Source organism: Hermetia illucens, chromosome 1 (genome assembly GCF_905115235.1).
Source record: "Hermetia illucens chromosome 1, iHerIll2.2.curated.20191125, whole genome shotgun sequence".
NCBI classification, from domain to species: domain Eukaryota; kingdom Metazoa; phylum Arthropoda; class Insecta; order Diptera; family Stratiomyidae; genus Hermetia; species Hermetia illucens.
This window is the reverse complement of record NC_051849.1, coordinates 213,713,680-213,734,300: the sequence shown is the minus strand read 5'-3', so window position 1 is coordinate 213,734,300 and position 20,621 is coordinate 213,713,680. Positions and strand designations below refer to the sequence as shown.

Below are 20,621 nucleotides of genomic sequence, written 5' to 3'. Positions count from 1 at the left end.
GTATATCTGTTACTGACTATTGCGGCCCGTTCTGTTGCACACGATGTTTTTGTAAAAAGTTCAATGGAGAATAAAAATAACATAAATGAGGAGTTATTGGGAACGGAGAAAGCGTTTCTAATGAACTAACGGGATTACGATGTTCAAACGACCATCCCAGGTGTCCGTGGACGACCTAGAGGGAGGAGTTATCCCAAAAACCTAGTAAAATTGAACGTGAAGGTCAGCCCGCAAATACTGAAGCTTAATCCAATTTCTCGGTCGACACGTGTCTGCACACCTTTGTGCTAGCTAGGCTCGGAAATGGGGGGGAGGGGGGGGGGGGGGAATGGTCCTTTGAACGGATTTTGAAAATAATCACACAATCATGGGGACTCGCGTAAGCCTTGCGAGATGAACTGAAACGCGAGCTAAAACCTGAAAATAAAAAAAACGAAGGCTTGGGCGGGCCCATGGACTCGTAAATCTCTGGACCCAAGTGTCGCGGTCGAAGGGGGAAGATTCGCGACGGATGACAGCCTGAATTCTTGTTTCTTCTGCCTCAGATCTTCAGTGAGATGCTGCCTTTAAGGTTCCCTCCCTAGCTTGATCCCCTTCCCGCCATTATTTCTGAGGATGTCTCTAATACTTCGCCTTTGGCCAATTCTCCGACTTCAAAGAGCAAAGATTAGATTGGCAAGGATATCGTCCTGATTTCGTCTTCATCTTCTCTCTTTGTAGGAAGGAAGTAAAGCATGAGCGTGCGGCATTTGATTGGATAACGGGGATCGCAGCTCCGTTCCGGGTCCGGCCGTCCTCAAGGGTGCATTCTCATTTCGTCTAAGGATTTCGGATAAAGAAGAGTGGATTCTCGTCTTTCTCTTATTTTTTTTTGAGTTTTGCCTATTTATCCTCCTATTTCGCGACGGGAAAGGACTCGTTCAGTGTTTCTTCTACTGAGTATATTTGGTACAATTTTTGGGGTTCGGGTCCATGAGTTTTGTAGGAGATTTGGAGTTGGATTGAAGGGAATGGAAGTTCCTCAAATTTTTCCACTTAGTTCATTGCAAGTTGGTTGCGTTTCTGCGCAGCATGAAAATGCATGGTTCGTCGCGGAGCTCGGCAAAGCAAGCAGCATGGTTTGAAATACCCAACGGGAGATCAGGATGCGCAAACAAAGAAGAATACTCTCAAAGTGATGCGGCACTCGGAACGGAGACAGTACCCCCCAGTCCGGAAGAGGCACAGTGGAAACCGCTAAAACTGACCAGGTGGCTGCGAATATAAGCCGAGTGGGAGCACAGTCGAATGTTCTTGCGAAACTCGCGCGGTCTGCGACGTTCCCCCAAAACACATCAGCAAAGTCGTGAAAGATGGGCTGATAGAGCTCCTGGATCGGATTTCGAACTACAGGTAGGCATGGAGAGCAACAGAAGATGCGTGAAAAGCAGAAGAAGCCGCGCCCCTCTGAGAACCCCGCAAGCGCCAAATCAATCGTAGATAGTTCGTTGCAGAATGAATTGGGGGAAAAACGAAGGGAGGAAAGGGCATCTGAAGGATACTTCAATTAGGCTAAGGGGGACGAGGCTACAACACGCTGCGTTGACAGAACAACTTCTGTCCAAAATTAAGGCTGATACGAAAGTTGGAGAACCAAAAGAAAAGGTGGTGAGACGACGGAGGGACAGACCGCCAGCTCTGTTTATTAAGCCGACGAAAGGTAAGGCCTTTGCGGGAGTCCTTAGCGAAATCCATTATAGGATCAAGCCTGAAGATAGCGGAGCAGAAGCGTCATCCATTCAGGAAACGAAGGGTGGTGGAGACCTCGCCGAACTAGACTTGAGAACAACAGATAAAGTTACGTTCTGTGAAGCAGTCAAGGGGCTACTGCGAGAGAAAGCTTTGGTTTCAAGTCAAAAACCCACGTGCTCTCTGGAGATCCGCAATCTTGACAAAAAAAAAACGAAGTAGAGGAGAACATCAAGTGCGAATGTACGGAGGTAATCAATGCCAAAGGTAAAAAACTCACTGTGGTGGAATTTGCCGAGCAATACGCCAGGAAGCTTTTTGACAGCGGGAAGATCAGAAATGGTAGGTAATATGTAGGATGCGAATCCAGGCGTCCTAGCCAACTGAAACCTATGCTTAGATTAGGGGCATACATCTGAACCTGATAGGGAAAAGCCAAGAGAGCAACATGTCGCATATGGGGCCTGGTAAGCCATAAAGCGAATGCATGCAACGAAAAGGAGAGTTGTGCTCGGGAGCACAACCACTCATGAGTTGCTAACACAGTTCGCTGCGGAGATCAAAACTGTTCTAGTGCTCATCACTGAATAGTACAGAAACAAGGATCCAACTTCATAGTACCTTGTCGGGTGGTACCACGGTCAAGGTCATTCGATAGGCTATCTTACCGAGAACATTTCTGAAACCAATACTCACTCGTGAAGAGCAGGAAATTGTAGAAGACTTTGTCGGCAAGCAGGCCCCCAAGGCAGAGGTGAGGCAGCATCTGATGAGTTGCCTCTACCCTGGACGAAACCGTTAGTCGTCTTTCTTAGTTTTTTTAATAATCCGCTATTAGCAATTTTTTTGTGGCCTAGATGTCATATAGAGCTAACACCATGATTTCTGTAGGATTTTTGTATCGTGTGTAGTTTTAAAGAATGAGCCCTGGAAATAAATGATGTTTTTCTGCCTTCTCACCCCTCCCTCTTTTCAATTGGCGCCTGCTTTGAAAAGTACTAATTAAGTCCTTTCGTTTGATATCTTACATGACAGCATATGAGGTCCATTAGAGGCTTTTGCCCAATTAGATCTGGCTAACTAAGGTACTTTAAAATTTTTTTGAGAAGGTGGGCCTGCCTCAACCGTTGACCTGACTTTTGTTAGTCCTGCGCTGGTGCCTGGTATGGTCTGCACGTTACTGAGGAGAATCACAGTGACATCAACCGCATTCGAGCGTAAAGGGTTAAGGGGAGACTCCCTAGTATTGAGAGCCGGACCCGTTTAAAAGAAGCTAAACGATTATGAGATCTCCCCCAACATCCCAAGTGGAAAAGGACCTGGGCCAAAGGAACTCCGTTAAAAAGAATGTGGAACAGAAGTCAGACTTGGAAAAATCGTCCTTCATTATGTTTGGAGACAAAATTGTTGAGATGTCGGAATTCATCAAAGATAAACACAACGTGCACCACACAATGGCGGGAAGATTCAAAGGACAGACTTGAAATTATTCCTTGGACAGTAGCACAGCCAACGCAGGTGACACCGAACCGTATACTCGTGGATGGACACAGGAAAAAGAGGGTTCGGGAAAAGGAAGACGAACATTCAGAAAATCAGCAGGCTTCCAAAAACCAAAAAGGCGTACCACCCGCTTTGGAGAAAGGGCCTAAAACCTCGGTAGGCGAGAAAATAGTGCCTAAAACACTAGCGCCACGAACGGAGCCGATGTCTTAAAGGACACTCGGCAGCTGGACTAAAATTAGACCAAAGAAATCAATAAAGAAGAAGGTGAGAATGAGGATCCGTCCTGAGGCCATCATCATTTCAAGCAACGATAATATGTCCTATGTGGACATAATAAGAAGAGCGAAAGCTGACTCTGATCTCAAAGACTTGGGGGGGAATATAAGCAGGAACTGAAGGAACCAAAATGGAGATCTCATGTGGGAATTGAAAAAGTTCGAAGAGAGCAAAGCCGTAGGCTTCTGCAACCAAGTTAAAAATTTACTTGGAGAAAGTGCTGCCGTATGGGATCGCCATACAATGTAAGGACGTAGATGAGGTCACTTCTAAGGTGGAAATCTGCACTGCCTTAGCGGAGCAGTTCAAGCTGCACGACGTGCCGGAGGCATCCATTGTAAGCCTTAAAAAGGCGTATGGAGGTACACAGACAGCGTTCATCCAGCAGAAGTAGCGCGGAAGCGGATGTCGGGAAGGTCCGTATTGCATGGGTAGTCTGTCGTCTTAGAGAGTAAATCTCATTGAAGAGATGCTTCAAGTGTCTCTTGTACGGACACCTAGCGAGAGTGTGCACAAGTGAGGTTGATCGGTCTAGCCGATGCAGACGTTGCAGTGAAACAGGCCACAATGCTTGGGATTGTAAGAAGGATTCCAAATGCATGTTGTGCGATGAAAAGGAAGGTGCGAGGACCAAGCCATATAGGAAGGTGTGAGGCAGCCCACAAGTGGGTTCATATAGGCAAAAATAGACGACTTATACGTCTACAGCTGCTATGCTCCCCCCATGATGTTGGCTAAATTCGTGGACATGTTGGATAAATTGGACTTGGATGCAAAAGGGCCTATACCAAAAGTAACTTCAATGCATGAGCCACAGGATGGGAAAGTTCACTGACGAATGCACCAAGGTGTCCAATGCTGGAGGCCCGCGATGCACTTGTAGACTCCTTATAGCTAGAACTCTATACTGCTCTACGCAGCACTAATTATGTCAACTGCATGTAATCCTCAAAAGATGAGCGTGGATTACGGAAAGACTGCCTGGAGTATGCTGTGGTTAAGGAACCATTTCGAACGATTCGGGCTATGCATTAGTCATAATGATGCCAATTGACATTTTGGTCGATGAGATGGGACGCATCTATGTTGGACCCGATTCTCCTTCTGATCCGCACGTGAGAAACGCCGAAAGGGAGCAATTGTTATGCAGGTGGCAACAACGGTGGGAACGGGCGGAAAAAGGTTGATGGAACCACAGATTGATTGCCAGCATCAAGGTGTGGGCAAAGAGAACGCATGGCGAGATAAACTATGATCTCACGCAGCTTTCCACGGGACATAACGGTTACCGTAAATACCTCTATAGGTTTAAATTGGACAGCTCACCCAACTGTTCCAGCTGTGATAGTATTCCGGAGGATCCGGAGCACCCGGAGCATGTTTTCTTCCATTGTCCCAGATTTGCAGAGGGAAGGAAGAGTCTATAGGAGACGTTGGGAGGAACGGTAGCACTGGAGAATATAGTTGGTAAAACGCTTGCGTGCCCGGAGAACTGGAATGCAGTGAACGACATGGTAGACGGATTCAGTGCAGGTTGGGACAGGCAGAGGAGACAACAAAGGCGCGGTTGCGAATGCAATCAAAGGATAGAGCCGTGTCCACCCCACGATGGTGGTTCCGAGGGGAAGAAGGCACACGTTGGCATATGTGTACCAGTGTCTTTGGAAGATTTCCACCTCTAGAAAAAAAAGACAGACAGACCGTCGGACAGCGAGGCAGCATCAGATGAGTTGCCTCTTCTTCTTCTTCTTCAACGGCGCGACAGGTCAAATTGGCTCCTGGCCTCCAGGATAGACTTCCACCAGCCATCTCGATCTTTTGATCGCCTCTTCCTTTTGCAAAATTTTAGCAGCCTTTTACTGGCCTCGTCCACTGGGTCCCCCCAAGGTTTGTGTTGTGGGCGACTAGTATGGTCTGGCACGTTAGCAAGGATTATACCCACAGCAATCACCAGACAATTACCTTCGAACTTCGGAGACCCAACGCTCAGAAGAACATCAGAAGGAAGGACAAAAGCATTGGACGAGCAAACCTTCATGGAAGTGTGGCTAGAACATGTGACCATGAGGATGTGGCACAATATATCGCCATAGCATGTGACGAATCCATGCTTAGGAGATGGAGTGTCCTACTATCATAAAAGACCCAACTACTCGTGGAATAGTGAACTGGCTAGCCTTCGATTAGCCTGCTACTGTGCCAGACGATCAGGTGCAAAAATAGTATGAATATTAGGAGCAGCAGAGCAAGAGGGAGTGTCTTAGGGAGCTTTGCTTTGAGATGGATATAATATAGAATTGTAATGGGATGACTCAGTGGTCGACCCAACCCTCTTGTTGAATGTCTTCCAGGGCCTATCTTCCCAGCAAGAGAGGGGCGCCAATATCGTTCAGAGATTTTTGAATCTACCGGCAATTCCTGCAGTTACCACAGACGAGATGTGGGGGATCTGCAGCAGAATAGGCGACAACAAAGCTACAAGCCTGGACGGAATTCCGAATAGGCTTTTAGTCTCACCATCACATCTAGACCGGGTATATTTTCTGAGTTGTTCGAATCGTGCGTGTGAAGGGCATATTTCTTGTACCCTTGAAGCGGCAGAAGTTGGTACTGCTGTTTGAGGCTGGTAAATTACCAGGTGAACCATCCACTTATATATCACATGTCTTCTAGACACTATGAGGGAAATATTAGAGCAGGTAAACGATAATAGATTGCTCCCGGTTGTGGTTGGAGCCAAGGAGGTTCCTCAGAACAGCAGTGTGGGTTCTGTAAAGATAGATCAACCATTTCACATCCTGTGCGGAGTTGCCAAATCTCCCATCAGGCGCGTCCCTTCGTGCGGATAGGGGAATGCTCGGCGAATGTGTCATGGGCATTCACATGCACGCATCCGGAGTTGTGCGTGTATGGGCATGCTTATGCGCAGGCCGGGTAGGTGGGAAGTAAACGCCCACCCGTGGATAAAAATTGGCTATGGGAAGGACACCCAGAAATTAAACCAAATATGGAAGAGGAGAAAAGTAGCTTTTTTACGGTGCAGGGCTTCGGAAACCCAGTGTCGGCGATTTTTGGGAGTGAGCAAGCGGGCTCCGGGCCGTCGATATCCAACGACCGCAGTGCCTCAGTAGTGGGAAACTTGGCTACTGTGGCATCTAATGTTACAAGCGTACGGGAGGAACTTGAACTGGCTCCAGTGATGGACCCGTTCAGAAGGAGCTCGATTTTTCGGAGATCCCCTCCCACACGGGCACAAGCCCCCACGATCGCTACCCCCAGTGGGAAGCGTATAGCGGGAGTCTTCGATGAGGAAGAATCACTGACGCCGATCCACCCGAGCGATGTTTTGGGCAATGATTAGTCTGGAGCTGCCTTTACTGCCCTCGGTAAAAAGATCATGGAGCTGTGTGAGTTTATAAAGGAGCGCAGGAACATTCACCAAAATATAAGGGCCATGATAAGAGGCATCCGTTTGACGTACGGCAAGGCCCAGGATGAACGAGTAGGGAAGTCGCCGATTGGAAAAGTGAACCAGGCAACTCAAGTAACGCCGGTTCAAAACACAAAAGGGGAGAAACCGGGGAAGAGGCTGCGCAAGAAGCTGAATGACTCAACAGGTCAGCAAACCCCGAAAAGAAAAAAGGACTCAACTCCGAAAAAGGCGGAGTTCATGAAAAGTACGTCTGAAGCTACCAGTGAAAATACTGCAGTGGCTACTTCGGGAAAAGGGATCGAACCTTCAAAGGCGGATGCGGAAGCTTGGAGGAAGGTAGAACCGCGGAAAAAAAGTTATCGGAGGAAGATTAGACCGGAGGTGATTTTCATTTCCAAACGGGGCGAAGGAAAGTGAAGGCAGACCCTGAATTCACCAATTTGGGAGACAACGTCAGCCGCATTAGACGGTCGCAGAAGGGAGATCTTATATTGGAACTTAAGAAAGCCAAGGATGTAACCGCGGACAAATTCTTGAGCCAAATCGGGAAGACTTTAGTACAGGAAGCCGACATAAGAGCTAGCAGGCCGGAGATCACTATAATCTGCAAAGATATAGATGAAATCACGACGAAGGAGGAGATTCGCGAAGCGTTGGAGAAACAGTTCGATCTTGCCGGACTACAAGAGTCAGTGGTGAAAACGCTAAGGAAAGCCTATGGGGGAACACAAACCGCCATCATCAGCCTACCAGTGGGGAACGCACTCAAACTGTTAACAGCAGGGAGAGTGAGAATAGGCTGGGTTATGTGTCGCCTTAGGGAACAGGTGGCGTTAAAACGGTACTTTAGATGCCTTGGCTTTGGTCACATTGCGAAGGCATGCACTAACCCAAATGACAGGTCAAAGCAATGCAGGAGATGCGGAGTGGAAGACCATATCAGCAAGGACTGCGGAGCTGACCCAAATTGTCTACTGTGCAAAGAAAAGGAGGGTGTGGATTATCGACACATTGCGGGCAGCAGCAGGTGCCCGGAATACAGGAGAGCCCTTAGCACAAATCGCAGATGAGGTTGATACAAATCAACCTCAACCACTGCGAGGCGGCGCAGGATCTACTCGCGCAAACCATCCGCGAGAAAAACATCGATGTGGCTATACTAAGTGAACCATACCGAAACCGCGGTGGTAGCGTTTGGGTCAAAGACCAAACGGGCCAAGCAGCGCTCTGGACTTGTGGAGAACAAGCCTTCCAGGAAATAATGGAGCACCCGGAGGAGGGCTTCATCAGAGTGAAGGTGAAGGGCATCCACATCTACAGCTGTTATGCTCCACCCAGCGCTACACTCGTCGAGTATGAGCGGATGCTTGCTGCTCTTGTTTTGGATGCAAGAGGACGTTGGCCGATCATAATAGGAGGCGATTTCAATGCGTGGGCTCTTGAATGAGGCAGCCGGATAACTAATGTCAGGGGACGTGTCCTCCTCGAAGCATTCGCGGAGCTGGACGTGGTACTGGCGAATGTTGGGTCTTCGTACACTTTCCAGGGAAGGGGCCTGGGGTCTATAGTGGACCTGACATACGTGAGTGCCACTTTAGCCAGTAGAATCGCTTGGCATGTCAGTGAGGACTATACTCACAGCGACCACCAGGCAATCTGCATAGAGATCAAGGACGGATCGAGCTCGAAAAAGAGTTTTCGCAGAATGCCGGGTGGTATGCTTGGCTGGACAGTGAAAGTTTTCGAGGGGGACACGTTTTCCGCGGTGCTCAAATCCGACATATCCCTGAATGGTACGGCTGGAGAGAAAGCCACGCAGATCACTCGATGGGTGACGGAAGCATGTGATGCTACTATGCCCAGAAGGCGATTACTCCCCAGTAGGCAACCCAACTACTGGTGGAACAACGAAATCGCAAGTTTGCAAGCCGCATGTTTTCGGGCAAGGAGGCTTTGCCAGAGGCTCAGGGGAAAACCCGGTGGCGACGGTCGAGAGGATGCACACAAGCAATTGCGTGGCCGCCTAAAGGAAGCCATTCCCGGGAGCAAAAGGAACTGCTTCAAACAGCTGTGCGACCATACCGACATAAACCCTTGGGGTGAGGCTTACAGAGTGGTGATAAAAAGGCTGCGGAAATCACCCCAGGTGACCTGTCCGCGCTTCCTGAAACAGATTGTTACCACTCTGTTCCCTCACCACGAAAATAGGGGAAGGCAAATTTTTGTGCAGCTAAATGACGGCATAATACCGCCTGTAACTGTGGAGGAGCTGCGGGAAATATGTGGTAGGTTCGGTGACAACAAGGCCCCAGGTTTGGATGGCATCCCCAACCGAGCTTTGAAACTGGCAGTGAAGACTAGGCCCGACCTTTTCGCCAACACCTAAAAGAAGGAATATTCCCTGCCTAGTGGAAAAAGCGAAAGTTGGTGTTGCTTCCGAAGCTTGGCAAGCCACCTGGAAACCCAGCGTCGTATCGTCCTATCTGCCTGTTGGATACAATGGGGAAGATGATGGAGAGAGTCATCTACAACAGACTCTTGCCCATCGTAGAAGCCAACAATGGTTTGTCGGGACGCCAGTTTGGTTTCCGACGCGCCCACTCTACGGTGGACGCAATTAGCATGGTGGTAAACCTGGCAAAAGGTGCACTGATTTTTGGCGGCTGCTGTGCCGTGGTGGCGTTGGATGTCAAAAACGCATTCAACTCGGCCAACTGGAATAGAATTAAAGGGGCGTTGGCTGACATAGGTGTCCCCGGATACTTAGCGAATTTGGTGGAAAACTACCTCTCAGAGAGGACTCTCTGGTACGGGACGGATGAGGGCCCCAAAGAGTACATTGTCACAGCTGGGGTACCACAGGGATCGGTACTTGGTCCCCTGTTGTGGAATATCATGTATAATGGGGTGCTGGCAACAGTGAGAGCGGTAAAGTCCTGGCTAGAGAAGGCCGGACTGACCTTGGCGGACGCGAAAACGGAAGCGGTCTTAATAACGAAACGCAGGAAAAATAATACTGTAAAAGTGGAGGTCGGTGGACATACGGTCGTATCAAAGCCGGTTATCAAATACCTGGTGATAATAATTGATACCAAATTGAGTTTTAGGGAACATCTAGAGTATGCATGCCAAAAGGCAGCCAGTGCCACCACGGCGCTTGCAAAAATGTTGCCAAATATTGGTGGACCGAAACACTGCCGGAGGTTGGTGCTAGCCGGAGTGGTGCGCTCCATCCTGCTCTACTCGTCGCCTGTGTGGGCAGAGGCGCTTGCAAACTCTCAGAGACGGAAGCAGGTGAACTCGGTTTACCGGCGGATGGCTTTGAGGGTTTGCAGTGCTTTTAGAACCACATCAGATGAGGCAGTATTGGTGGTGGCAGGCATGATCCCGGTTGACATTCTGGCCAAAGAAATGAGTGTCCTGTACAATGCAAGACATATGGAGGGGCATGCACAGCGTAGAAATGCGGCAAGGTCAGAGTCGCTTGATCTCTGGCAACGTAGATGGGACGAGTCTATGAAAGGTCGGTGGACGCACAGGCTCATTCCCAACATTAGGGTGTGGTTTGAGCGAAAACATGGGGAGACCAACTACCACATTACTCAGTTCCTCACGGGGCACGGTGGTTGCTACAGGCAGTATTTGCACCGCTTTGGGTTGGATGATTCTCCGAACTGTCCCAGATGCGATGGCATACCGGAGGATCCAGAGCATGTGATGTTTCACTGCCCACGATTTGCGATGGAGAGAAGGAGCTTAAACCAGGTGCTGGGCAGGAGCGGGACCCCGGAGAGCTTGGTTACTGAGATGCTGGAGTCCGAGGAGAAATGGCTTGCGGTTGGCTCTGCAATCATCCAAATGCAGGAGGAGTTGCTGAAGGAACAAAGAAGGAGGAAAGCCGGAAATAGGAAAAGGATGAGGGCCTAAGAGCAAACCTACCCCGCGAAGTAATACCTGAATGGTGGTCCCGCGGGGCTGGGGCTGGAGAGACCGGGGGTGGTTTTTAGTGGGTGTGAATCCCACACGCGCCCGCTGTAGTTCTGTAGTCTATACAAGGGATGATGTATCAAATGATTGATGGAAATTCATTGATTTTTTGAGAATGAACAAGAAAAATATCTAACGACAAAAAAAAATTGACGAAGAAAGGAAATCACATTCAAAAATTATTCATCGAATTGATGATGAAGAAATGTCTGAACACAAAAGCCAGGAGAGTTTTAATATCACTAAGGGAATCAGGTAGACTGCACACATTGTCATGCACGGGAGTATAATACTTACGAAAAAATAAATGATTGACATTTTTTTGAATTAAAACATAAAACACAAGTAGACGTTGACTAAATAACACATAATAGTTTGAATATAGTGTTTGGTTGAAAAATATTAGCTTATCAATGATAGTGACATTTTTATAGCCGCAACACCGGTTGTTGTTGGCACAACAACTCCTGGAGTTACTAAATAGCATAAAAATAAATTGCATTTAATAATGTCGCTTTTATGGGGGAGATTTATATTTTTGTCTCTTATAAGTTCTAATTCAATGTGTTTTCCATGGAATTAATAAGATTGAATGATGAATAAATTTAAGCAGATGCTGGAGAAGCAAGGGTTTGACATGATTACTCCTAGGGTGTAGATTTAGGACCCTAATAAACTTTAAGAAGGAAGGAATAGTTCGATGTTGGTAGTTCTTTGAATGCGCAACAACCTACCCTTGAATAAGCAATGGTTTTTTTGAAAAAAAGATACTTTCCGATGTATCTTTATTGGTTTATCGTTAGCAAAGTTAAGTCTTATTTGGAAATAGATATTTTTTATGAAAAAAATCGTGGTTGTTAATCAGTTATTACAAATGATTTAAAAAAAAATAATAAAAAATCCAAACCAAGAACTCTTGGAGTTAGCTTGAAATATCTAAACCGAAAACCATTTTATTAATAAACAAAAACAAAAAATAAATATATTTAACATTAAATACTAGACAGAAAAAAAATAATAAATAAAAATTCAGAAACCTGTTTCCTATGAATTTATTTATTTTCGAATGAAAAGGAAGTTGCCGGCATTTTGAGTGGTTGTCCTATGATTGATATGATGCTAATTGTTTTAACAAAAAAGGATTCTTATGAAAGGCAAAGAAAGCTGCATTTGATTTGGGATATTTTATGTATTGATCTATTTATTTAAAGATTCAATGTTGATCCTGGAATATCATCTGGAGTAAAAGCTGAAAGTAGAAATGCGCGTTTTGTGATGTCTTTTGTAAAAAGGCTGACATGTGGTGATTTTAAAACTAAAATATCCGAATTACTACTCCCTGGACTTTTGTAATTATAAATATATTAAATATGGAATAAGTTTCTGGTGAACGAACGATTAATTTTCAGATAGAAGAGCTTCTAATTGTTTTTTTCAGATAATAGACAGGAAGACTATCTAGTTGAGGAGTACTTTTTCTAGTAGATATGATGCTATAACACATAACATTTTCAATTTCTATCCATACTTTCTAATTTATCTTTTAACTATTCTTTGGATGAAATAGAATTCTAATTGGAAGTTAAAGAAAGCAAATAGCTTTAGATTAATTAAATAATTGTTGAAAACGTAAGAAAAATACTGTTGAGTTGATATATATGCAAATTTCACAAATAAAAGTACACATACGAAGCCTAACGCAACATTTTCAACTGAAGCATAAATTTGTTTGTTGCATAAACAAATTGTTACATGAATTCTTTTTATATATATATATATATATGTGTGCATGTTTACCTCGTTCGCGATCTCGTTCATTTTTATTATAAGCTTGTGATTCCCTATCAGCTACTTTGTTTTTTTTTTGTTTTTTTTTTTCGGTGAAGAGAATAGAAATGGTAAAGGAATACCAGTTTAAATGTGATTGTTTCGTTCAAGGATATTAAATCATAATTATGAATTATAACAGCAATAATCAAAATATTTTGTGCAAAAATAATTTTTTTTTTGATATTTTATCTGAAAATTTCAAAGATATTTGATGCCTGCTTGTTGTGTGATATGCACTTGCAAGGAAGCATGTGATTTGATTTGATTCCGAATTGAATTATAAATGAATGGTTGGAGGGATGTTTTGGTGTTGATTGGATATTTACCTGGTGGTGTTGGACCCATCCTAGGCTGCTCCGTCGACGGTGACGCTTCCTGAGATGGGAGCGGCCTAGGTACTGTTGAGGCTGGTCGTATAGGGGGATGTGTTGCTCTCCAATATGCCTGGAATTATTTGTAAAAAAAATTAGATAATAGAATGTAGCAAATCATTGATATTGTGAAGGTTTTCCACATTTCATATGCATAACAACAATGCCCTCTAATGAAATCTTCAAAATGGATACCGTTGTGGCGGCACATCGGAGGCGCAAACCTGAACGCCATTGTGATTTCGCCTCTGCCGCTGCATTGAATGACCGTGGACAGAGTGTCAAATGTCAGGAATGAAATTTTGTCATTTCAGGACTCTGATCTCATCCGCTGGCCAGGGAAGAGCCATTGTTTTGTGTTGAATGAATTCAGTGACAGTTTATAAACTCTAAACTTAACTCAAGGCCAAATATAAAAAAATGAAGTTTGTAGTAAATATTGTGCAATACTGTATATGTTAAGAGGAATCAAATGGACAGTGAAAGAAAGCGGATCTTTTGTTATCATTGTGGAAAACGGTTCCCCAAATCATCCTGATTATTTTACTCAGGAACTCGTACACAGTAGCCCAGCGCTCTAACCATTGAGTCATCCGGAATATGTAATAAGATGACGCGCGAGGGAGTGATGCATCCAAAAGGATATATTCGAGAGCGAAAGTTTTTCCTGTGCCCAGGATTGAGTCAAGTTTTGGGGTTGGGACAGCATATTGGCCATCCTTGGGTTCAGGGCAGTGAGTGCCTTTTGGAAGTTTTAAAGCTTTATTTTCTAGAATGTTTTTATTTCTTAATTTGATTAATTACACCATTTGGCTCTTTTAATATTTATTTTATTTTTTTGTTTGACTCTTGTGGACATAATTGCTTTCGTTATTTTTCTTCTTACCTGATGCCGATTTTATTGATTTCTTAATCTTTGTCGCATTTCTTCTTTTCTGCCTTAGAATTTTGTTTTTTTTTTGGGTGGAAAAATTGTTCATCCTTTCTTTTTTGTCACTTTATGTTTTTCCATCAGCTCATTGGAGCTCTGCTGAGCTTCCTTTTTCGGCGCATCACAATGGTTGACAGTGGCACTAGGCCATGAGGAAAGTTGCCGTAGAATTGGTTGGCCCTTCCATGCAGGATGCGTGAGTGACAGGCGCTTATAATGCCTCACGTTCAAGAACGATTAGCTGCAGGCAGCCTGGATCGTCTAATATCGTCTCAGCGGATTGTGGCTACACTAGAACGCAATGTAGGAAGATGTAACCAGTTTCGTTTCCGCTTGGAAGTAATGGCCAACTTAATCCTAAGAGGGGATCTCAGTCGGCTATATACTCATATACACACTCATTCCAGACCTAAGGTACTAGATTGGTACTGGAATTATCATCAGTCTGTCGGAAGAATTAAGGCTTTTCACCAGTGGTTTAGGGACTTGTTAGATGAGTGGGATATTTTTGAATTGATGCCAGGCCGCACTCAAGATCTATGCAAGTATTTCGATAGCTGCCTAAAAGGTATGCGTCCACTAGCTGATAGGTTAGAAACTTCCTTAATGGCAATACGGCTCGGGAAATTTAGACAAGCGTCTCTCAAACAGGCTCTCTAACCAATTTGGAGAGGATGTGAACATGTAGTCTATTTCAGACAATCCTCAGTTTGAGGATCAAGGTTTCAGTTCTAATTTGCTTTGCTGAAATTCTTAGAACAATAGGCATATGTAGGAATGTTGCTTGGTAGATTCTAGAGTATTGGAATACGATTGCGGGTGAGTTTGCGTTCAAAAACTATGGTTGGTGACAAATTGAGTAGCACAAGTGATTATCATGAGTTACAGCTTCAGTTTGGGTAATGCTACATCAGAATTTTAATAAAAAAAGCTTATTATTGAGCCTCGAGGTGAAATGAAATTCAGGCCCCTGGAATAAACTTTTTACTAATCGCAGAAGGGAGTTTTACAGTCCCACCCCTGCTAGCTTTCCGCGGTATTCCCTTCTTAAATTTCAGGTTGCGGTACGAACAAATACGTGTATCCAAAGGACTCCTCCACCTTACCGAGCCTAGATAGCACAGCGGCATGTAAGCATGTGTCGAACGGACACTGTCAATTTCGTCAACATTTTAGATTGTTGGGCCTGGTCACTTCTGATCACCTCGGATTGCCCACCGCCCAAACCACTGAAGTCATTACAAATCGACAAGCGTCAACGTTTCCTAGGCTTCTTATGCTTCCTGCGGCGTTAAGCCTAAAAAGAAGAATGTTTCTCTGATGACTGCATGAAGCTACTGAAATCGCTGAACGCTTAATAGCAACCCACAGAGAATCACGCCACCAAGGTTTACAAATGCGACTCCATCCTTAAAACCCCAGGCAATAATTATCTGTGCCTTCCACAGGCAAACTGCTTCCGGAGAAACTATCGCGGATATCATCTTATAGCACCCACTACTGAAACGTTGGTTGCAATTTTTGTGACCAGGGAAGACAAGCCCATCTCCTTGTCAAATCTCAATCTGGGCGTTTTATGGTCACCATAAGCAAGTGCAGGGTTATAATGCCAAAATTTCGGACGCATCGGTCAAAATTGCTCGGAAGTTTTATTTTACTTAAACTACGATCAAACTGGAAGCTACCGGGGCAAGAAATTGCCAAAATCGGAATTGAACTGGGAAATCCTCGATCAAGTAAATGGTAGCCTAACTATCATAGATTTTGATCAGCATAGGCATGTTACCTCAAATGGGCTTTTCACAAATATAAAAATAACGACAATGCAGAATACAAAGCATTACCCTCTTGGATTAATTGCCTGAATACAATTTTCCGGCAAATAGTGGAAGATTTTTGCAACACAATTCCCGATTGGCGTCAAAATTCCGCTAGCGGCAAACTAGCGCCGGAGGTGTGGACCATTGATGAGTCCAGGCAGTCGGAGGTGAGTATCTCCTGGAAGCCAAACGCGAATACACGGGATTCATCCTCTGTTTTGATTTCTCTTAGGTGGACACGGGTTCGACGTTATAGCTTGTAAGGGCCAAATTTATTCCCTACGACGAAATTCCCAGGAGACCGGATGTTCGCATCTGGTTACCGAAGACCCGCTTGGATAAGGATAAGTTCGGCCAATCCCTGCGGAGGAACTCCAGACAAACAGCCAACCTTTTCTGCATATAAATGAAGAGTGACTGGAGGCACTGGAGAAGGTAGACTTTAAGGTGCGGTTCGAAGTCAACGCAAAAGTGAAAGTGTCCCACTCTTCAAAACCGGACGATGGCCTGGATCCTATCGATGCCCCTAACGAGCTGTTGGAGAAGGGTCGACGGCTCGATGGGTTCTGATGAACCCCCATCCCCCTGCAAGCAGATCATGTTAAGGGTAACGCAGATAAATCTGCAGCACTCGAAATGCGCCTCGGTTAATCTGCTGTTCTTCTCCTAGAGGAAGACACCGATATTGGGTCGATCAAATCATCAGAAGAGCTTCTAAGCAAATAAGATAATTTATTCCACAGTGCAGCAGGCGGTGATCACGATGGGCCTAGAGCATGTATCCTCGCGAGGAAGAGTCTCTAGGATTCTCTGTGTCTGAACCTGAGTTCTGCGATTTAATCGATTTAATCAACTGGAACAGGCGGGGGCAGAGAACGTGTATATTTCCTCGGTATACATGGCTCACGACCGATCAGCTCCACCAAAATAACTACAACATTTGACGAGGGTCATATTAACAAAGAAGACCAACCTGTTGATAGGCTAAGACGCCAATGCAAGGCATACACTTTGAGCCAGCTCGAAAAGCAACGAGAGAGGTGAATCATTCTTTGATTTTACGATTAATAGGAATTTATCAGTGTGGAACGGGGGCAGTACACCAACCTTGCATTTGCCCTGCTCGGAGAACTGTGGCAGTTGGGAGGGGGTCCTTGATATCACTCTACTAACCGGTAATGGGATTCTTAGAGTGGAGAACTGGAGAGTGTCTGCCCAGAGATCCTTCTCAGATCATAGTTGGATACTTTTCAGTCTAGATTTCACCTCAGAAGTCTCCAAATCCTTCAGAGACCCTAGGAAGATCGACTAGAGGAAGTTTGGTCAAGTAATTAAGAACAAACTCTCCGGTGTGAAAATTGGCAAGATTGGCATGAAAGACAAACTGGAGTCAAAGCTTGGGGCTCTGGAAAAGGCACTTGATACCGTCTTTAAAATCTTATGCCTTGCTAAATACAGCAAAAAGACTGCCACCGTGGTGCATGAAAATCTGTCCAGCCTCAGGAGGCTGACAAGGGAAATCTTCAATATCCGCTACAGACATAAATACTCGTAGTCATACAAGGACTGCTTGAAGAAGTATATGTTCGCCATCAAGACCGTCAAGAGACCGTCTTGGTTAGACTATTGTCAGACCACCGAAAGCACCAGCGAATCCGCAAGGCTCAGTAAGATTCTGTCCGAGAGACATAGAAGTCCATCCTTCCTTAAAAAGTCGGAAGGCTCCTGGATGGAATCTTCTAGTGAAACCTTGGAACTGCTGGTTCAAACGGATATTCCCACCAGCGAGGAGGACTGTGAGTCAGAACCTTGCTTGGAGGGCTTGCGGCCACCCCAGCTGTGCGAGACTATCAAATCGGTAATTACCGAGGGTAAGATCGGTTGGGCTATAAACAACTTGTCCGCATATAAATCTCCAGGCCCAGATGGCCTAATGCCAGTCATGCTACAGAAGCAGCAGGAAAGGGTTGTGCCGTGGCTTGTTGAGGTTTACCGGAGCTATATCTTTTTTAGGGTCACAGTCTTGGAGACGTATACGAGTGGTCGTCATACCGAAAGCGTGCAGGCGCGGTCATGGGTCCGCGACCAATTAGCCTCACCTTTTCCGTGTTGAAAATCCTAGAACGTGTCCTTGGACTTCCACTTAAGGGCGATTATGGAGAGAACATCTTTTTCTAAGTCCTAGCATGCCTAATTCAAAGGCAAATCCACAGAAACTGCTCTGCACGAGGTAATTGGCATGGTTGAGCGGTCACTGCAGTACAAGCAGTATACCCTAGCTGCTTTCTTGAATATAGTGGGAGTATTCAACAATGTTAGTACCAACGCCATCAAGGAAGTATTGGATTGGAGGGGTATCTTACGCAGTGGATTATGTGAATGCTAAGAACCGGGATAATCCAGTCGGATCTGGGATAGTCTGCGGAGTCGATGCGGGGGCGCTCTCAAATACACAGAGTGTATCCGAATCGTATGGTCTTTCAGGCTTCGTTGATATATTTCAAGTGGAAGTATTAGCAATACTGGAAGCCTGCCAATGGCTGGGGTATAATCCCAGCTAAGCTATACTAGCTTAGCTTTCTAGCCTGCCTTATAACTGACGATCAGAAAGGTGGAAAAGAATGCCTTCTTCTTTTCTAGCCTTTGTCTTGTTCAGAAGCGGGGTCGGTTCGTCTCGATCGATTGTACTATTTTACTTGGTCAAAGGCTAGATCGGGGAGGGAGTCAAGAGGTTCTCGAATCAGCATCTAGCGTATCAAGCTAGTCTAGATGGAAAAATACAATAAAATAAATAAAATTTCTTGAGCTGAATGTTTAGGTATGATACTCGACGATAAGGTCAGCTGGAAAAGACACATTCTAAAAAGAAAGGGTGAGCTAAATGTTAGATAAAGACAGATGTACTGGTTGCTGAGGAGGAGTTTCCAGCTCACCATCGACAAGTTGTTAATTTATATATAAACAGGTTCTGAATCCTAAATGGAGGGACTGCGCCAAGCAAATTAGTTTGAAAGTTGTTCAGACTTTCCAAAACAAAGTGCTAAGAAGCATAGTAGATGGTCCTTGGTATATTCGTTCTACATAGTGACCTGCGACTATTAATTGTTATTTGAGGTAACCAATTAAGGGCAGTCACCAACTCCGCCATGCTATTAACATAGTATGCTGGTTCCAAGCCCAGGTAAAGGAGGAGGGTTTGAGGCAACGTACTCTGTACTATCCTCAGTAAAACAACAATAAAATGCTGAGATCAGGGAAAGAGATAAATAGAGTATAGTTGGAGTTATCCTACTATGCTAAATCCTACCTGATCTCTCTTGGTGACAGGCCCCGCGACAGGTCGACCAAGAAAATGCATAGAATGTCGTTACAAACATGATGATCGGATTGAGTCACAAGCCTCGGAGAAATGCTAGGGCGTCCACCTCAGTCGAGAAATGGGTTCTTGACGCATGGAAGGCGTCAGAACGTAAGCAAGTTAGTCCGAACACAACGAACAAAACAAATACGTGTCTGCACGCTAAATGTTGGTACCCTAACTGGAAAGACCGAGGAACTGGCATGAGCCCTTCGGAAAAGGCGCATTGATATCTGCGCTCTGCAAGAAACCCGATGGTCTGGTGCCAAAAGCTGCGACATTGAACACGAACGCGGTAAAAATGGCTACAAACTTTTCTATTTTGGTAACCCACACACTCAATATTGTGTTGGCATTGCCATCTCAGAGGGTTTCCGTGATGCCATTAAAGAAGTCGAACGATTTGATGATTGGCTGATGAAGCTCACCATTATATCAGCTGATCGCACTATTCACTTCTACACCGTGTATGCACCACAGACAGGTCGACCTGATGCCGAGAAAGAAGCCTTCTGGCAACTTCTCGATGAAAAGACTTGTCACGTGCCTGCTGACGATTACATAATCATTGCCGGCGACCTTAATGGTCATGTGGGTGAAAAGGCAGACGGTAACAGGTGCCATGGGGGAAAGGGGTTCTGAGCGCGCAATGAAGGTGGCGAGCGTATAATCGATTTTGCGGACACCCATGACCTTGTACTTATGAATACATGGTCCCTCAAACGATTGTCTCATCTTCCCACATTTTATAGTGGGAACAATAAAACGCAAATCGACTATATTCTCATAAGACGCCAACATTTTACCACTGTCACTGATTGCAAAGTCGTTCCCTATGAGACCATCGCACCTCAACATCGGCCGTTGATTGCCGTCCTGCGAATTAAGCCACCGATAAAACAGCGTGAGGAACGCACTGGCCCGTCGCGCATTAAATGGTGGCGATTTGGTGAGAAGAAAAAAGAAACGGTCTCACTCATACGATTGCCAACCATTACGAATGTGGAAGAATCATGGAACCAAATGAAAGACACGATCCACAAAGCGGCCTCTGCAACCCTCGGGGTCACCAAGCCGGGTAAGCGGTACATCAACCGAGATACTTGGCATTGAAATGATGATGTTGAAATGAAGGTCCGTGAAAAGAAACGCCTCTACCACAAATTTCTCGACGATAAAACGCCTGTTAATTGGCAAATTTATAAGAAGTGGGAGTTTCATGGTGGTTGTGGTTGTGCTCAAGCGAGAAGAGACCTTCGGGCCTCGACGTGGTGTTGCGTATCAACACGGGTGCCGTACTCCATAGTTCGGTAGAGATTTAGGTAATTCTTGCATCCACCAGTATGAATACTAAGCCATGCACTTGGTATAGACTGGTACC

General features: G+C 45.3%; 1 protein-coding gene across 11 annotated transcripts in view; it reads right to left on the bottom strand.

Moving 5' to 3' along the window:
* Nucleotides 1–20,621, bottom strand: part of LOC119660736 (voltage-dependent L-type calcium channel subunit beta-2) — a 490,674-nt gene that overhangs the window by 7,043 nt on the left and 463,010 nt on the right. For 5 of the 11 annotated variants that reach the window (XM_038069443.1, XM_038069434.1, XM_038069412.1 and 2 more), the window contains 2 exons: nt 13,087–13,204; nt 12,728–12,781 (listed from right to left, as the gene is read on the bottom strand). In XM_038069443.1, coding sequence (XP_037925371.1) covers nt 12,728–12,781; nt 13,087–13,204 — 172 coding nt within the window. Of the gene's footprint in view, nt 1–11,227; nt 11,407–11,973; nt 12,180–12,727; nt 12,782–13,086; nt 13,205–20,621 lie in introns of those variants that run through there. The other 6 variants (XM_038069481.1, XM_038069492.1, XR_005250476.1 and 3 more) reach the window with 6 other exon arrangements.